Source organism: Podarcis raffonei, chromosome 15, assembly GCF_027172205.1.
Source record: "Podarcis raffonei isolate rPodRaf1 chromosome 15, rPodRaf1.pri, whole genome shotgun sequence".
NCBI lineage: Eukaryota > Metazoa > Chordata > Lepidosauria > Squamata > Lacertidae > Podarcis > Podarcis raffonei.
In genome coordinates, this window is record NC_070616.1 from 12,861,644 (window position 1) to 12,879,771 (window position 18,128).

At 48.7% G+C, this 18,128-nt stretch overlaps 1 protein-coding gene across 3 annotated transcripts in view; it reads right to left on the minus strand.

Annotated features, from left to right (window-relative positions):
• Positions 1-18,128, minus strand: part of CAMKK1 (calcium/calmodulin dependent protein kinase kinase 1) — an 86,286-nt gene that overhangs the window by 4,552 nt on the left and 63,606 nt on the right. For all 3 annotated transcript variants that reach the window (XM_053367904.1, XM_053367905.1, XM_053367903.1), the window contains 6 exons: positions 15,479-15,678; positions 14,818-14,871; positions 13,748-13,821; positions 7,178-7,265; positions 6,643-6,771; positions 4,302-4,405 (listed from right to left, as the gene is read on the minus strand). In XM_053367904.1, coding sequence (XP_053223879.1) covers positions 4,302-4,405; positions 6,643-6,771; positions 7,178-7,265; positions 13,748-13,821; positions 14,818-14,871; positions 15,479-15,678 — 649 coding nt within the window. The remainder of the gene's footprint in view (positions 1-4,301; positions 4,406-6,642; positions 6,772-7,177; positions 7,266-13,747; positions 13,822-14,817; positions 14,872-15,478; positions 15,679-18,128) is intronic.

The following is an 18,128-nucleotide window of genomic DNA, read 5'->3' on the forward strand; positions in this document are numbered from 1 at the left end:
CTTCTGGTAGAATTTTGAAAAGTGCATGGATCCAACAGTGACAGAATCCGTTCTTCGACCACTCAACCTCTGAGGAAACCAAATTTTAGACTGGTGAAGGAGATTCTTGGAAGACTTGCGTTCATGGTGGAGGCTCTTTAAGTCTCTTCCCTCCAGAGTCGCTGAGGGGAAATTTAGGCATGCCAGGATGAAGGCTCTGCAATGTTTGGAGTGCTCTGCCATTTAATTTGAATTTCCTTAGCACTGGAGTGGGGCAGCATGGGGTTCTGAGCTGGCCTTATTGATTCTGAGGTGGCTAAGGGTTTGTGTGTGTTTGTGACTTTCTTTCCAGGAGATGTTCCTTCAGACCTTTCCCTGACCTCCTGCCCCTTCTGGTCCTAAAAAGGCGCCAAAGAGGGATGAGTTAATCACATGATGCCTTCCCTTGCATTTTGATCGAAGTGTGGGCAACCGGGGAGGCTGCCGAGTGCAGACCACCGTTAGCTTGTAGAATGGAAGAAAATAACCCTTCCCAAACACCCCAAAAGCAGAGGAAGCAGGACCAAAACCCTGCACCCCACCCACAAGAACATCATCAAAATTCCCCCCCCCCCTTCTTCTTCTCATTAAATTGAAGGAGGATTGTTAAAAGAAAAATGCGGGAGAAGTTTTCCTTCAGCACTACACAGGAAGCTTATATGTAATTGGTCCATCTAGCTCATTACTGCCTGCACTGACTGGCAGTGTCTCTCCCAGCCCTACCTAGAGACGTCATTGGGGATTGAACCCGGGACCTTTTGTGTGAGAAGCAGATGCCCTACCCACTGAGCTACGGCCCTCTACCTCTCCTGAGGCATCAGTCTGCAAATATAGTTCTCTCTGCTTGGGAAACTCCAGCTTAGTGTTCCATTTGCCTCCATTTCTGGGACTTGTTTTGGTCCACGGCTCTCTTGTTAACCTTGAGCTGCCCACAGCGCACAGGCTGAATCAATAGAAGTTTTTAAAAATAAAGGAAGGGGAAAAACAAAGAAAGAGAAAATATGGAAGAAGGGGAAGAGGGAGGAGGAGAAAGGGGGAGGGCTGTATTCATGACTGAACGTTGAGCGTGACACAGTGGAACATACCCACTCTTCTAGGAACAGTGAAAGAGATTCTCTCTAATAACACACACAGGCACCACCAAATTACGAGACGGGAGAAAAGGTCACAGCGCAAGACACCGAGTTACCTTAAAGCTGGGTGCAAATAGACAGATGGGCTTAAGCGGAAACCATGCCTGGAGACAAACCACGAAGACAAAGGAAATGGGGGGAAAACCCAGCAATGAGATTGCATGAATTGAGACAGAAAGTAAAAAAAATATATATGCAGAAATAATATTTTTTGAAAATCAACAGGGATGGGTGGGGTGAGAGTGAGGAAAAAGGCAAGGAGAGGGGTCTTTATGGAGGATTTGGAAGTTGTTCAAAGGAAGCATATGGAGGGACGGAAGACAAGGACTTTTGTCACACAGCCCATGATGATTTGATGGGGTTTTCTGGTGCTCGGAGCCCCTGGCTGAGAACAGCCTTTCCCCCCCAACACATTCTGGACTCCAATTCCCATCAGCCAACGGGGTCCATGGAGAGGAAGGATGGGAGTTGCAACCCAACACCTGGAAGGTTAACCACTCCACAATGGACAGAGAGCCTGCCGCCCTCCAGGTTTTGCTGGATGACAACTACAGCGCCACCATCTGGAAGGCCAGAGGTTCTGCACCCTGCAGTGCGCATGGACTCAGAAAGACTTATCCCTGGGTTCCAGGACCTAAATTACTTTGAGCTCAGTGGGTGAATCTACACCTGGAAGCAAGCTACTGAATACCGTGGAGCTTTCTCTTGAGTAAACCTGCAAAGGATTGTGCTGCGAGTCAACTTAGGCAAAACCAGCAAAATGCATTTAAAGCGCTCTGTGTACACGGTGTGAATATCCCGGTAGGCCTGTAAAGGCTTTCTTGGTAGTCAAGATAACCCCAGGACTAATTGGTGTGATCTGTCAAATGAGATCATATATGCTCATCTGCTTTGCTTTGAAGCCTTACTTTTGGTTCAGTTAGCTGGGAGAGGGGAAGCTTCTCACACTGGCTGGGCTGTCGACTACTCCTTTTTTCTGAGAGATGGGTGGGCGTGGGGAACAGGCCTCTAAGCCAAGGGTGGTTAACTGAGCTACTGCTGCCAGCTTACGTAGCTCGCTTTTTGTGTGAGTAACCCATGTACAATTAGCCCCTCACCGACAAAGCCAGTGTGCATGCCGCTTCAACATCCATCCTGAGGTGTGGCGGCAAGGAATTCAGCACTGCGCTGTTGCATGTAAGTCTCTTGGTATGTCTCTATAATGAAGTGCTAGAACTTTCGTTGGAATCCCTGAAACTGGGTTCTTTGGGGCATCAATCAATCCTTCGCCCTGGTCAGCTTTTGGACCCGTAGGACAGGAAACTATGATACCACTTTAAACACTCATGGCTTCCCCCAAAGAATGCTGGGAGATGGAGGAGACCCCCTATTCCTCTCACAGAGCTACAATTCCCAGAATTCCCTGGGGAAAGGGCTGAATGGTGAAACCACTCTGGGAATGATAGCTCTGAGAGGGGAATGGGGGTCTCCGAACAACTCTCAGCCACCTTCAACAAACTACAGCTCCCAGAATTCTTTTTTGGGGGTGTTTAGCAGCCATGGTTGTCTGAAGTGTTTTCATCAGGCTTCAAATGTATGTTGTGAACGCGTATTTGTAGTTTTTAGTAATTCCAGTATTGTAGTATATTCTACATAGTATAAGGTGTACTACAAAACTGTACCAGTTTCTTTTTTAACCACCTGGCTCACATAATTAATTACTATTTTCCTTTCACTTCTGCACATCCTGTGGAGAAAACCATACAGGGGGAAAGATTAGCATCAACCACTGATAATTGGTTCGGTTTTATCGTTTCAGCATTCCCTGTGCAAATGTGTTATTCCTTCTCTGCCCACAGACAAAACCTTAATGTCAAGAATACGCAAATCAGAACATAAAGCTTCTGTCCCCCACCTTCATCTCAACCCCCCCATAAAGAGAAAGCTTGCAATTTGTTTTGCTATTTCTGTCTCCTTGAAAAAGAGAAAATCTATTTCAGTTTGCCGCAATTTGGAACTGGGTGTTGAAAAGTGAACCCGGCTGTCCGAAGTTGCCATGCAAAATAATTAAACATTAATCCTGATGGTCACAGAATCAATATATAATTCGGGGGGGGGGGGTTGCGAGGGCAAGGAACACACCAATTACTATTTCTCTAAAAGTAAATTAAGGACCGACTGTGCAATTTGAAAGCTTTTTTAATTGCCTTGACTTCGGCCCTTAATTCACTTTTAGAGAAATATGAACACTGGAAACATTGTGCAGAATTACAAGCTGGGGATTTAAAAATGATTTTAAAAGCAACTTTTAGGGGGCTGCTTTTCTGTTTGCTAAAAATGAGACTTTCGCCTTTCCCAATTGGTTTTGAATATTCACGCAAGATGCAAATGAGCACCATGAACAGTGCAACTGTGTGAAGGCTCTTCCAGCTCCTCCTAAGCCTTCAGCCGATCTCCTACCTTCAAATAATTCTTCCCCTTTTGGTTTGTGGGGTCAGTCTGGATGATACCCAGAGACCCTTGCAGTTCTTGGGTCCCTGTGCCCAAGAATCTCAGAGAGGAGGTTTTGCTGAACAGGTCAGACAAGTTTAAGACAAGGACCTTAGCTGGCCACTGAAGTGTCCTCATCAGCATCCCAAAAGAATAAACCAGGTTGCAAGAGCTGCAACTAAGCGATGTTGCCCTCCAGGCTAATGGGTGGGCCTTGTCTCCACCCTCCCCACCTAGCAGCTATGTAGGAGAACCATAGCCACAGCAATGTGGGTGAGCTGAACGGGAAGATGGAGACACAGTGACAGACTTGCTCTGTGCTGGATCCAAATCTGTGACTAATGGAGAAACAGGATCTGCTGGAGTATCAATGCTGTGAGCATGTCGATCTTGTCCTTTGGATGTATCTATGTGTAAATAAAACCATATATCCTAATGACACCTCAGTCTCCGCTGACCTTCATTCCAAGGAAACTGAACCCTGGGAAAGGGCAGGCATATCCCGCGCCCCCGGGAGTCTCTCACTGCTCAGAGATTGTGGTGGCGTGTAACGTGATTGTTCCTGAGCTTGTCACTTCCTCCCAGATCTCCACAGATCCAGGGTACAGAACCCTTTTCCTGGCTTTGTGGTGTGGCTCCCCATCCCTGCCGTAGACAAACACTAGAAAAAGAGGTACATACATTAATAAGTCTCCAGGAGCCGACATGGATCTCTCTTCTCGCCTGGCCTGGGCCTCAAATGGGTTGCTGAAAGATCGTTTCCTCAGCATGGCTTTCACTAAAATCTTTAGGGAAGGGGGTAAGAAGAAGAAATCAGGATTGCAAATGGATCACAGAGAAGAAGAACCCATCTATTTCTAGAAAGCCTTTCCATACTTTCAGTCTCAAGATTGTGATTGCAGCCTTCTTTTTTAAAAAATGTGATTGTATGTTTTTTGTTTTGCAACTGCAGCCTGTTCAGAAAGTTTTTCTCGCTCTCCAACAACATTAGAGCTGTTGGACATCCAATAAATCTAAATGTCCAAAGATTCAGGGCAGATTAAATAATGCTTGATATTTGATATTTATTTCTGTATACTGTCTTCTCTTTCTTTGTTTCAAGCTTTAATAAAAATAGCTTATTAAAAAAAAAAGATTCAGGGCAGATAGAAGAAAGCACTTCTTCACACAGCACGCTGTTAAACTACGGAACTCTCTCCCACTTGAGGCAGTGGTGGTCACTAATTTGGATGGTTTTACAAGAGGACTGGGCAAACGGCTGTGCTCTCCCCTCCACACTAGGAGGCAGTATTTCTCCTGAATACCACTTGATGGAAATCACGGAGATTGCTGATGCGCTTGAGTCCTGCACGTGGATTTTCTACAGGCCTTTCAAAACGATTTTCTACGAATGCCTTTCAAAACGAAAAACCCGCTAGACGAAAGGGTTTTCTGTTTTTCGATGCGCTTCGCAAGACCAATTTCCCTATGGGCTTGCTTCACAAGACGAAAACGTCTTACGAGTCTTGCGATTTTTTTCGCTCCCCCCTTTTTCCAAGCCGCTAAGCCGCTAATAGCCTTTTAGCCACTAAGCCGCTAATAGCGCTAATCCGCTAATAGGGTTGCTTCGCAAGACGAAAAAACCGCTAGACGAAGAGACTCGTGGAATGGATTATTTTCGTCTTGTGAGGCACCACTGTATTCTTTTGTTCTTAAAGGGACAGAGTGCTCCAAGCACCAAACCCCTGACCATTAGGTCCTGTCGTGACCGACTCTGGGGTTGTGGCGCTCATCTCACTTTATTGGCCGAGGGAGCCGGCGTACGGCTTCCGGGTCATGTGGCCAGTATGACTAAGCCGCTTCTGACGAACCAGAGCAGCACACGGAAATGCCGTTTACCTTCCTGCCAGAATGGTACCTATTTATCTACTTGCCCTTTAATGTGCTTTCGAACTGCTAGGTTGGCAGGAGCAGGGACCGAGCAACGGGAGCTCACCCCATTGCGGGGATCCGAACCGCCGACCTTCTGATCGGCAAGTCCTAGGCTCTGTGGTTTAACCCACAGCGCCACCCGTGTCCCAGTGTGCTTGGAGTCCCAGATAAATGCCAGAGCCAGCCGAGCCATAAAGGGGTGCCAAGCATCCAGGAGCATCTCCTTGCACTAACAGTTGCTTTGTTCCCAAAACTGCCTGGAGAAAGAGCGAGTGAGCAGCTGCCAGACTTTTGGAGTAGGTGCACAGAGAGTTTTACAGTCCACTGCACCAGGGATGCCCCCTACATAGCAGCAGTGTTAGATACTCAGATACATACTCTAGGCGCCAAATAGCTCCTTAAACCAGGGTTGCAGTTGCCAAAACAGAATGCCTAGTTGCCATTTTGGGGTCAGACGGCTCGAAATTTGTATTTTTTTGACATACTGGTTCCTGAAACTCATTCTGATTGTGCAGATAAAATATAACAGGTAGAGTTCTACCGGATGTGTTGTTAGTGTGTGAAAACAGGCAAGATCCAAGGATCCCCAGGCATGCAGTTCCAGATGGTGGAGACATCAAGCGCCATCTTGACGCCTGGGAATCTTCACTTGGCTGCAAGTGGCCGATAGCCAGGTGCAAAACGAGCGTGGTGAATTTCAAATGATGCATACCAGATTATGACGGTGGCTTCCAATATAAGCATTCTTATTATGTCAGGCTCGCCTGATAAGTTGCTTGTAATATACAGGTTGAGCAGGTATTTTAGGGCAGAAAAGAAGCAAGCGGAAAAACACAGACAAGGCTACTGTCAGTGCAGTAGCTCCTGACCTTCTGAACCAGCTCCCCAGTCAAATCCTAAAGCATTCATCTCCTTCTGCTGGGGAAAACAGGATCAAACCTCCTTCCACTCAGCAGCTTAATGTGGTGTGTTGCAACGCAACTTTGGACAAAGAGCACCCACACCGGCCATTAGCCAAGCACCCAGTTCTGTACCATCAACCACACAACGCAGAAGGATGGTGGCTTTTAAGCCCTGCACAACACAGTGTCGCGGCGGCAGCGGTACGCACCACAGCAGGCAAACTCGGGATTGTTTTGACGGAGTTCTTCACTTCCTCCTCGGTGACCTCCACAATTGTGCAATGCTCCTCCTCAAGAGGCAGAGGATCCTCTCCGAACTTCGTCACCCAAGGGTGCAGCTGCATGGAAGACACAAGCGAAGGCTATCACGGCCAGGGCCAGCCCTAGCATGAGGCAGAGTGAGGTGGCTGCCTCAGGCAGAAAATCCTGAGGGGTGGCAGCTAGGTGTTGGAGGGCATAGGCAGCTGGGGCTGGCTGAGGTCAGGCACAGCTTGGTGGGGCAACTCTAATAAAACTTAACATGTAAATGAGATGGACACTGAAACTTAACAGCCCAGAGGTGGCAAAATTCTAAGTCTGCGCAAGCCAGGAAGGTTCCAGGTTCAAACCCTGGCATCTACAGGAACGGCTGGGGAAAACCCTGCCTGAAACCCTGGAAAGCCACTGCCGGTCAGTGAGCTGGAAGGACAATTATACATATAAGGCAGCTTCCTTTGTTCCTATTAAAGTTCATGTCCCACTTACCTTAATTTCGGGGACTGTTATCCTCGTTTCAGGGTTCTTTTCCAGCATCTTCAGGATCAGGTCTTTTAACTCCTCGCTGATCCAAGGCCTGGCAGAAAGAAAAACAAAGTGTTTTGTTGTGGGGACAGAAGCTACAGGCTGCCAATCCTCTGTGTTCAGACACCAAACTACTTTGTAGGAGTTTTTTAAAAAAACAACAGCCCCAAACTGGAAAAACTGGGATGGACATACCCAGTACAAGCAACAAACTCTCTTTGAAACATGCTGACATGGGGGAGATGGAGACCTAGGCCGCATTTTGAATCATAGTGGCTCACCAGTGTAGAGTTGGAGAGGGACACCAAGGGTCATCTAGTCCAACCCCCTGCAGTGCAGGAACCACAGCTAAAAGGAGCTCTGACAAGTGGCCATCCACTGTTTACAAACCTCCGGGGAAGGAGAGTCCACCAGCATCCGAGGAAGCTTGTTCCTTTGTTGCACAGCTCATGCCGTAAGAAAGTTTTCCTCCATGTTTAATTGGAATCTCCTTTCTTGACATTTAAAGAAACTGGTTCAGGTCCTCCCCTCTGGAGCAGCAGAAAACAAGCTTGCTCCATCTTCCATGTAACAGCTCTTCAGATACCTGAAGATAGCTATCATATCACCTCTCAGTCTCCAGGCTAAACACACCCAACTCCCTCAAGCATTCTTCATAAGCTTCGGTCATCTTGGTTCCCGCTCCTCTGCACACATTGCAGCTTGTCATATCCTACTTAAACTGCAGTGCCCAGAACTGGACACAGGACTCCAGATGTGATCAGACCAAGGCAGAATAGAGCGGTACTATAACTTCCCTTGGGGAGGAAATGGAGGCAGTGAGAGATTTTACTTTCTTGCGCTCCATGATCACTGCAGATGGTGACAGCAGTCACAAAATTAAAAGATACCTGCAATGACAAACCTAGAAAAGCAATGACAAACCTAGACAGCATCTTAAAAAGCAGAGACATCACCTTGCCAATAAAGGTCCGTACAGTTAAAGCTATGGTTTTCCCTGTAGTGACGTATGGAAGTGAGAGCTGGACCATAAAGAAGGCCGACCGCCAAAGAATTGATGCTTTTGAATTATGGTGCTGGAGGAGACTCTTGAGAGTCCCATGGACTGCAAGAAGATCAGACCTATCCATTCTGACCCTGATGTTGGGAAAGATGGAGGGCCCAAGGAGAGGGGGATGACAGAGGACGAGATAGTTGGACAGTGTTTTCAAAGCTACCAGCATGAGTTTGACCAAACTGCGGGAGGCAGTGGAAGACAGGAGTGCCTGGTGTGCTCTGGTCCATGGGGTCACGAAGAGTTGGACACAACTAAACAACAAAATAACTTCCCTTGATCCAGATCAACACCAGACTTCTGTTGATGCAGCCCAGAATTGCATTAGCTTTTTCTTTTTCTTCTGCTGCCACATCACACTGTTAACTCATTTTATGCTTGTGGTCTACTAAGACTCCTTAGATCCTTCTCACATATACTACTGGCAATCCAGGTGTTCCCCATCCTATATTTGTGCAGCTGCTTATTCCTGCCGAAGCGCAGAACCTGACATTTGTCCCTACTGAAATTCCTTTTGCTTGTTTTGGCCCCAGTTCTCCAATCTGTCGAGGTCATCTTGAACCCCGAATCAAAATTTAACTACCTTACAAATCATGCTTTAGGAATGAGAACATTAGACCAAGCAGATCACACCGGCTCCATTGGAGCATAAAAAACTGTGAACTCCAAATGGGAAAACTAAGCAACGGCGCAGAACAAATGGTTTGTGACTGACTGGCTTCTGTCCACGCCTGAGTGCAGAAAATAGCAAGGTCTTTTTTAGTAAACAGAAGCTCCTTGGCCTCTGCAGCCAGGGCAGAATATGCTCGGCTTGCAAACGGTCCCATGGAAGAGCCAGTGCACTGACTGAGTCTCTGGGAGGTCTGTGGTGCAGCCAGGACTAATCTGATGATACTCTCCTTCCTTGCACTCTCTGCTGCCTCCAATCCCTCTTCTCTTATGGGCTTTATCAAATTAACAGGCTTAGGTTTAAACACTGAGTCAACACACTGCCATTCCCCTGCCTCTCTCCACAAGCTAATGAGGAGAGAGGCCTTTCGAGATGGAAAGAACAGGTCACCGGGATGTCAAAATAAGCCAGGCAGCGAAGAGTTATTGCCGCAGGAGATGTTAGGAGGAAGAGGCCCAGCCAGCCCATTAAAAGCTAATCCCTTGCGGAGGTGGCAGATGTGAAGAGTCTCTCGCAGAGCTGACTAATAAACTCCAAATATATAGTTTGGAGGAGGAGGCAGGTGAAAGAGGATCATGTGAAATGGTGGAACTGGCAGGGAAACTTGAGATAGACAAGTTTCGCTAGTAAGAACCAAATACAGTGGTACCTCGGGTTACATACGCTTCAGGTTACAGACTCCGCTAACCCAGAAATATTACCTCAGGTTAAGAACTTTACCTCAGGATGAGAACAGAAATTGCGCTGCGGCAGCAGGAGGCCCCATTAGCTAAAGTGGTACCTCAGGTTAAGAACAGTTTCAGGTTAAGAACAGACCTCCAGAATGAATTAAGTTCTTAACCCGAGGTACCACTGTAAGGGTCGGCTAGATCAGGCCCAATGGACCATCTAGACAAGAACACTGTTCTCACAATCACCACCCAGATGCCTGTGGGAAACCCACAAGCTCGGACACCAGCACAAGAGCCCTCTCTCCCCCTGGCGTTTCCAGCAACTGCTCCGAAACCCGGAGTACACTTGCCCCAGAACTCGGAGGGCTAAGCTGGCTGGGGGATCCTGCCAGGGCCCTGCCAGACTTATGCTGCCATGCCAAGAATGCCCCAGGGAACTCCCAGCTGACTGGGGACTTAATGCGTGAAATGGCCATGGCACTGCAAGGCTTCAATAGTAAAATCTGAACCTGAGCTACTGCATACTAGCGTGCCGCGTCAGAGCAGATTAGGCAGCGCTGCCTCAGTGGGGCGTCTCAGGGACAAGATTCCAGGACCCAGACAAGTTCAGTCTCCCGGGTTTCAGAGGGCAGCTTTACTGAGACATTTCACAGGCAATGCTGGAAGTCCTGGCAAGCGCAATGACACACCCCACGGGCATTGTGCACCCTGGGCTATGTGATGGGTGGGGAGGAAAGGGCAGTCGCCCATGGCCAACAATCGCAGCCACATGGCCATCACCACCGAGACCTTTGCTGGACAACACCCCTTCTTTGCATTGACAGCCCCCCACCTCCAAATCACAAACCTACCCCAACTTCCTAGCCTACAGAAAGGGTGATTAAACAAGGGGGGTGGGGTTCCTTGGCTCAGCCTGGTTGTAAGGATCTCCTAGATACAGTGGTACCTCGGGTTACATATGCTTCAGGTTACATACGCTTCAGGTTACAGACTCCGCTAACCCAGAAATAGTACTTCAGGTTAAGAACTTTGCTTCAGGATGAGAACAGAAATCGTGCTCCAGCGGTGCAGCAGCAGGAGAAGGCCCCATTAGCTATAGTGGTGATTCAGGTTAAGAACAGTTTCAGGTTAAGTACGGACCTCTGGAACGAATTAAGTACTTAACCTGAGGTACCACTGTAGTCAGTTTTAGACCATTAACGGGGGCGGGGGGCAGTGAGGGTACTCAGTCCCTCCGTGTAATGCATGATTTACAATCCAACACCGAAAACAAGCCCAGGGTTAAAGGAAGAGGGGCCTCTCTCTCCGAACACTTGCCCTCCCCCCCCCGTTTGTTTCTCCACCCACCCACATTCTTCCCCCAATATTCCTTTTCAAGCGGCAGCGGCGGTGATATGATATCATCTTTACATTTCAATTAGGAACGAAGGATTAATTCATGCAAGTAGGTCAGGAATCCTTTGCCTTGGTGCAACGCCGAGTTGGGAGAATCACAGCTGCAGCATCTTCGCTCGAGACGCAAGTTTGGGGATGGGCTGGGAAGGGGACAACGAAACTTTCTACAAAAGCTGCGAGACGGGGATGGGCAATGTTGTTGTTTTTTTCCTGCTAGGGGCTGCATTTCCTTGGGGGGGGATCTGCTGGAGCTGCATGTTGGCAGCAAGCAAGATCAGTCAGAAGTGAGGCCGGAGCCCCCCAAAGGGGTAAAGTCACCCCTTTCTGCCCTGCTCCTCTCTCTCTCTGCCACTCAGGGGTGGAGGAAGGGGGGTGCGGTGAGTGCTGTTTGTCCTGGGTGTCACCACTGAGCGGGGTGACAAAATGCACTCACCGCAGGGCCTGCAGTGCGCCTGAGTCATGCATCTCTCCTGGGCGCACGCAGGCTCCGTGCTGGCCAAACGGTCCACCCACTGCCTCCCCCCAAGCTGTAGGGCAGCTGAGTGTGAGGAGGCAGGCAGACTCTGGAGGCCCCACGGTGCACCCTGCCCCTATGGGCGGCTCGCCCCACCCCCACCCCTATGGGTGGCTTGCCCCTCCCCAGGTGCCTGAGCGGCTTCCTCTGCCGCTGCTGCCACTCCCTACTCTTTTTTCTCTGCCTCCCACTGCCTATTCTTTCTCTACCACCCCCTTCTCTCCCTTCTCTTGTCTCCCTTTACTCTTCCCCTCTCTCTGCCACCCCCTCCGTTCCCCTTGTCTCAAACCCATTGCCAGTCAGAGTAGACAACACTGAGCTAGATAGAGAGGCCAATGGCAGCTTCCTAAAGTATCACAGAATTATGGAATTGTAGAGTTGGAAGGGGGGACGGACGCGGGTGGCGCTGTGGGTTAAACCACAGAGCCTAGGACTTGCCGATCAGAAGGTCGGCGGTTCGAATCCCCACAACGGGGTGAGCTTCCATTGCTCGGTCCCTGCTCCTGCCAACCTAGCAGTTCGAAAGCACATCAAAGTGCAAGTAGATAAATAGGTACCGCTCCGGCGGGAAGGTAAACGACATTTCCGTGCGGTGCTCTGGTTCGCCAGAAGCGGCTCAGTCATGCTGGCCACATGACCCGGAAGCTGTATGCTGGCTCCCTCGGCCAATAAAGCGAGATGAGCGCCGCAACCCCAGAGTCGGCCACGACTGGACCTAATGGTCAGGGGTCCCTTTACCTTTACCTAGAGTTGGAAGGGACCCCCCCTCCCAGGGTCCAGCTCTCCTGCAGTTCAGGAATCTCAGCTAAAGCACCCATGACAGATGGCCATCCAACCTCTGCTTAAAAACCTCCAGTGAAGGAGAGGCCACAACCACCCAAGGGAGACCGTTCCACAGTCAAACAGCTCTTACTAGTTATCTGCAATTCAGGAATCCTGCCGGCAGCCATCCCTGGGTAGACTCGAACCGCCAACCGGGTTAACAGCCAGATGCACAGAACCATTGCAAAACGTGTGCACTCTGGATATTTTTCTTAAAATATTTCATTTTGATATATATGAATCTGCTTGTGTGCATGTGTAAATATACAGGATCACATCTTCCGGCTCATTATTCATGTATTTATTTATACATCTCCATCGTATCTTTGAAGCCAAGGCTGGCTCCCGGTTCCTTGTCCTTGGCTGCCACTACAAGCCCCGCTCACATTTCCCAGGGTGGAAATTCCACAATCCTGTCTTCTCTCTTGGACCTGTGACCTGGCCCTTATTGAAAGTGCCAGAGAACCAGTAACCCAGGATGCTGTATCTGCCCACTCGGAATGGGAGGAGCTGGGTGTAGCCTTTGCTGTGGGAGGGAAAGACTTTTCTCTCACGTCAGGCAGGACATACACAGATTGGCTGGTGCAGGTAGGGGAGAAGAGAGGAGAAAAACAGATAACCAAATGGTGCAGCGCTCTTTAGGGGGGATGTTATGTACTGAGTTGAATAGGATCCAAAATGCAGCAGTCTGATTGGTCCTAGAACAATAGGATTCACAATGCAGCAGTCTGATTGGTTCAGAGGAGCCACCCAATCCAGCTCCAGGTGGAAGTGAATCCGCAACCTGATTGGCCTACAGGTGAATCCCGGAATTAGCCAATCACGTGGGGGCCCATTGTGTAAATAATGTATATAAAGCATACATTCTGGGGGGACTTCCGTTCCTCCTCACCACTATGAGCTGAATAAAGAGCATGAAATCCACTCTCGACTCTGAGTATATTTCAGGGGACCATCTAATTCGCTAAAGGTCAGCGATGCCTAACTTGGTAAATGTCAGCAATGGCTAACTTGGAAAATGACAACAATGTCTAACTTGGTAGGTGTCAACAATGACCGGAGCAATGAGTCATAGTCTCACTCCTTCCTGGGACTCAGAAAAATATCAGAGTCAACTGTGCTCAATGCTGCTGCGAGGTGAAGCAAAACCACCTCCTCTGGTCCACAATGAGAGGTAGTGAGAATGCAAACTTGTGGGTTAAGCGCATCAGGCCAAAGACACATCTTGTCCAGCATCCTGTTCTCACTGTGGCAAACCAGAAGCCCCAATGGGGAGTCCACAAGCAAGACCTGGGGGCAACAGCAGCCCTTCTCCTCACTTGGGATTCCCAGGAACTGGCGCTCAGAGGCATTCCAGAGGCATCTGCAGCACCCTTGTGCTCCACTGCGACCTGCAAAGCTTACTTACTCTTCCGGGAAGTCCACCGGCTTGTTCTTGATCTTGTTGTGAAGAGCGAGGATAAATTCATCAATGAAAGGACACTGCAAAACAGAGCAAAGGTTTGCATGCTTTTGTGAATCCTCTTGTTTGCACTTACAGACTAAAACTCTATAACCAGTCCCAAGGAACCCTGAGAGCTCGGCTCTGCAAGGAGGCTGGGGCATTCCTGCCAGGGGTGCCAACTTGAATTAAAATATTGGGGGTGGGGTAGGTCACAAGATGTGGTGCGCACACACCATTTGAATGGCAACGGTCATCAACTTCAAGGGGGACCAGCCCCCTCAAGTATTTTATTGGGGTGTGGTGTGTGAAGGGACCTCGGCCCCTAGGAGTTGGCTCCTATGATTCCTGCAGAGAGATTCTCAGAACATCTTCATACAAGACGCTTTTCAGTTGCACACTTAAGAACTGCCTTCCTTCTCCATCATGAGCCTGCCTGAGATTTATCTTCTTTTTATAATTTGCTCAGGATTCTTTTATCTAATCATTTGGCAATTAGTAACCACCATCAACAACAGCTCCAGAAAGAAATTACTTCAGGCCATTAATCAGCCTCTGGCTGATTAATATTCTGCAGCCTGATAAATGAGTTTGGTGGGCACTGTTTTGTTGTTCTCGTTTTAACCATTTACTTTTGTTATTGTGTTTTTGCTCTGTGAACCACCCTGAGATCTTGGATGGGATTGGATTTGGATTTGATATCCCGCCTTTCACTCCCTTTAAGGAGCCTCAAAGCGGCTAACATTCTCCTTTCCCTTCCTCCCCCACAACAAACACTCTGTGAGGTGAGTGAGGCTGAGAGACTTCAGAGAAGTGTGACTGGCCCAAGGTCACCCAGCAGCTGCATGTGGAAGAACGGAGACGCGAACCGCGAATCTTGTGATGAAGGGCAGCATAGAACTCTAATAAGTGATAATAATCTGCTGCCCCTGCGGATCCAGCTGCCTGAGGCAGTTGCCTCACCTTGCCTCAAGGGTGGGCCGGCCCTGCCCCAACCACCACCACAAAAAACCGTCCCGCTTTTATAGACATCTTACCTTTCCATACACAAAGCAAAATAGTGTGATCCCCATGGCCCAGACATCTAGTGCCTGAAAAGAAGCAAACAGATTTTTTAAAAATCAGATCTCTGGGGGGGCTGCAACAAAATGTTGTGGTATAAAGCGCCCCCCACTCCGAATACTCCACCTCCTCCCCATTTCCCCATTGCTCCCCTCCAACCCCGGTTACAGCCAGTCAGCATTTTGTGGCCAATAAGCATGCTCAGCTCTTAAAAAGTAAAGGGACCCCTGACCATTAGGTCCAGTCGTAACCGACTCTGGGGTTGCTGCGCTCATCTCGCTTTATTGGCCGAGGGAGCCGGCGTACAGCTTCCGGGTCATGTGGCTAGCATGACTAAGCCACTTCTGGCGAACCAGAGCAGCGCATGGAAACGCTGTTTACCTTCCCGCCGGAGCGGTACCTATTTATCTACTTGCACTTTGTGCTTTCGAACTGCTAGGTTGGCAGGAGCTGGGACCGTGCAATGGGAGCTCACCCCGTCGCGGGGATTCGAACCGCCAACCTTTTGATCGGCAAGCCCTAGGCTCTGTGGTTTAACCCACAGCGCCACTAGTAAGAGCTCAGCTCAGCTCTTACTGGGCTCTTATTGGGGTCCCCTCCCCAAGCGGGGTCCACATCACATAAGCAGCATCCTACCTTCCCACTGAAGCTCTTCCCAGACTCAGAAAGGGCTTCAGGGGCCATGAAGGCTGGAGTCCCAGCAGTGCTGGAGAGCTGGGCATCGCTGCCCTCAAACTGATTGCTCACTCCGAAGTCGGCAATTTTGACGTGCCCGTCATCCCCCAAGAGCAAGTTGGAAGGCTTGATGTCCCGGTGGATGATCTTCTGGTAATGCACTGAAGAGAGGTGGAGAGGAGAACTTTTATAGAACCTTTATTCTCAGTCATGATGGAACTCACCGGTGGATAATCCTTTTAGTTTTATATAGCTTTGCTTTATTATCCCTTTGGAGATGCACTTTTGTCCCTCTAGGCAGTGACATTTTATGGTTCGCATTTTTAATTCTTTGTTTACTTTTTCTCTGGTTTTTTTTTGGTTCTGTTTGCAATTTTTTTGCTGCTGTGCACAACTCAATACACACGAGACTTTCTGTTCACGGCTGCGAGTGAAAGATCCCGATAACTAAGAGAGATCTGATTCTCTCTCCAGAAGGAGGAGGGGCTGTGGCTCAGTGGTTAGAGCACCTGCATTGAATGCAGAAGGTCCTGCTGTTTTGTACAGTTCTGGGCTATTGCTTAGGGTTTTTTGTTTTGTTTTGGTTGTTGTTTTTGATATCAATGTTTTGCATCTTCATTTTAAATCTTATTTTAATGTGGAAATTGTTCGATTTGGTTGTGTAATTTTCAGTGTTTCAGTTCTTGTTTATGACTATCTTTGTTATGTTTGCAATTACATATTTCTTTCTTGCATAAGCTGCCTTGAGGATGGTTTTAACTATGGGAAGGCAACGTGGAAATAAAATTATGTATGTATGAATGTAATCCAAGGGCAGCTGTGCCATAAATCAAGGTAATTTCAGCCTCAAGGCAAAGACTCTGAACCTTTCACCATGGCAGGTATACAGAGTCCGAGGTCAGTTTCTTTTGCATAACCATCCCCTTGCAGCAAAAGAAAAAAAAAGTTTTTGGTGCATGAATGTGACCTGCATCTCTAATGCTGCAGCAGCGCTGCTGCAGTGCCCAGCTTGCAGTCTGCCGGTTTGGGTAATGGGACAAGGTAAAATTGCCAACCAACACATGGAGAATGTCAACAGGGCTATGTGAGCAGGAGTGTGTGTGTGTGTTAAGTCAAACAAATAAATGAATTCATTACGAAAGGGGTCCTGCTATGTTATCAGTCAAAACAGTTGGTTTACGGATGCTTGAGGAATTCCATCATTGCAAATGCCTGCATTCCTACAACCTCTCAGGCTAAGGCTTGGATCAGACCCTCCTTAGCAACTGTTTCTTGCTGTTCTCTTGGTTGCATGAACCTAGCAAAGCACGCAGCCTTTCAAATGGCGGGTTAATTATGTGTCCAGGGCAGCTGTCTACCAGCCCCACCTGGTACGCAGGCTGAGACCCTACCTGCCTGCAGACTGTCTTGCCAGAGTGGTGCATGCTCTAGTTATCTCCCGCTTGGACTACTGCAATGTGCTCTACATGGGGCTACCTTTGAAGGTGACCCGGAAACTGCAATTAATCCAAAATGCGGCAGCTAGACTGGTGACTGGGAGTGACCACCGGGACCACATAACTCCGGTCCTGAGAGATCTGCATTGGCTCCCACTACGTTTCCGAGCACAATTCAAAGTGTTGGTGCTGACCTTTAAAGCCCTAAACGGCCTCGGTCCAGTATACCTGAAGGAGCGTCTCCACCCCCATCGTTCAGCCCAGACACTGAGATCCAGCGCCGAGGGCCTTCTGGCGGTTCCCTCATTGTGAGAAGTGAGGTTATAGGGAACCAGACAGAGGGCCTTCTCAGTAGTGGCGCCTGCCCTGTGGAACGCCCTCCCTTCAGATGTGAAGGAAATAAGCAGCTATCTTCTCTTTAAAAGACATCTGAAGGCAGCCCTGTTTAGGGAAGTTTTTAATATTTGATGCTGTATTGTTTTTAACACTCGATTGGAAGCTGCCCAGAGTGGCTGGAAAAACTCAGCCAGATGGGCGGGGTATAAATAATAAATTATTATTATTAAATGAGCTTTCGACTAAACATGAGGCAGAACTTTCTGACAGTAAGAGCTGTTTGACAGTGGAATGGACCATCTCAGAAGATGATGAGACTCTCCTTTGCTGGAGATTTTCAAGCAGAGGTTGGACGGCAATCTGTCAGTTTAGTTGTGAGTTCTGCATTGCAGGGGGCTGGACCAGATAGCTCTTGGGGTCCCTTCCAGATCTCCAATTCTATCATTTTTGATTGTCCTGACTCCGGGAGGGATGACTTTGATGACTGACAGGAGGGTTGTTCCACCCACCTGAGACCCCTGCGCAGCGTTTCCCAAGGGCATGACAGCTAGCGTGCTGGTACTCTTCCCCTTATAACACATACATCTTAAGAAACTGGGGAGGGCCAGGGACTGAGACCCAGCCTTCGTTTGGACTCACACTGGGCAGCTTCCCCGCCAACAGAGACCCAGTGCAGGATGAATCACGGCTTCTGGCAGGAGCCGATCCAAAGAGCTGCTTTGGCAAAACGTTCAGCTAACAAATGGGCTCCCAAGTTGGTTGTGACAGGTAATCATTACGTGCAGGAACAAGCATGAAGGAGAGTTCGGCTCCTAGCTCAGACGCATCCTTGGTATATA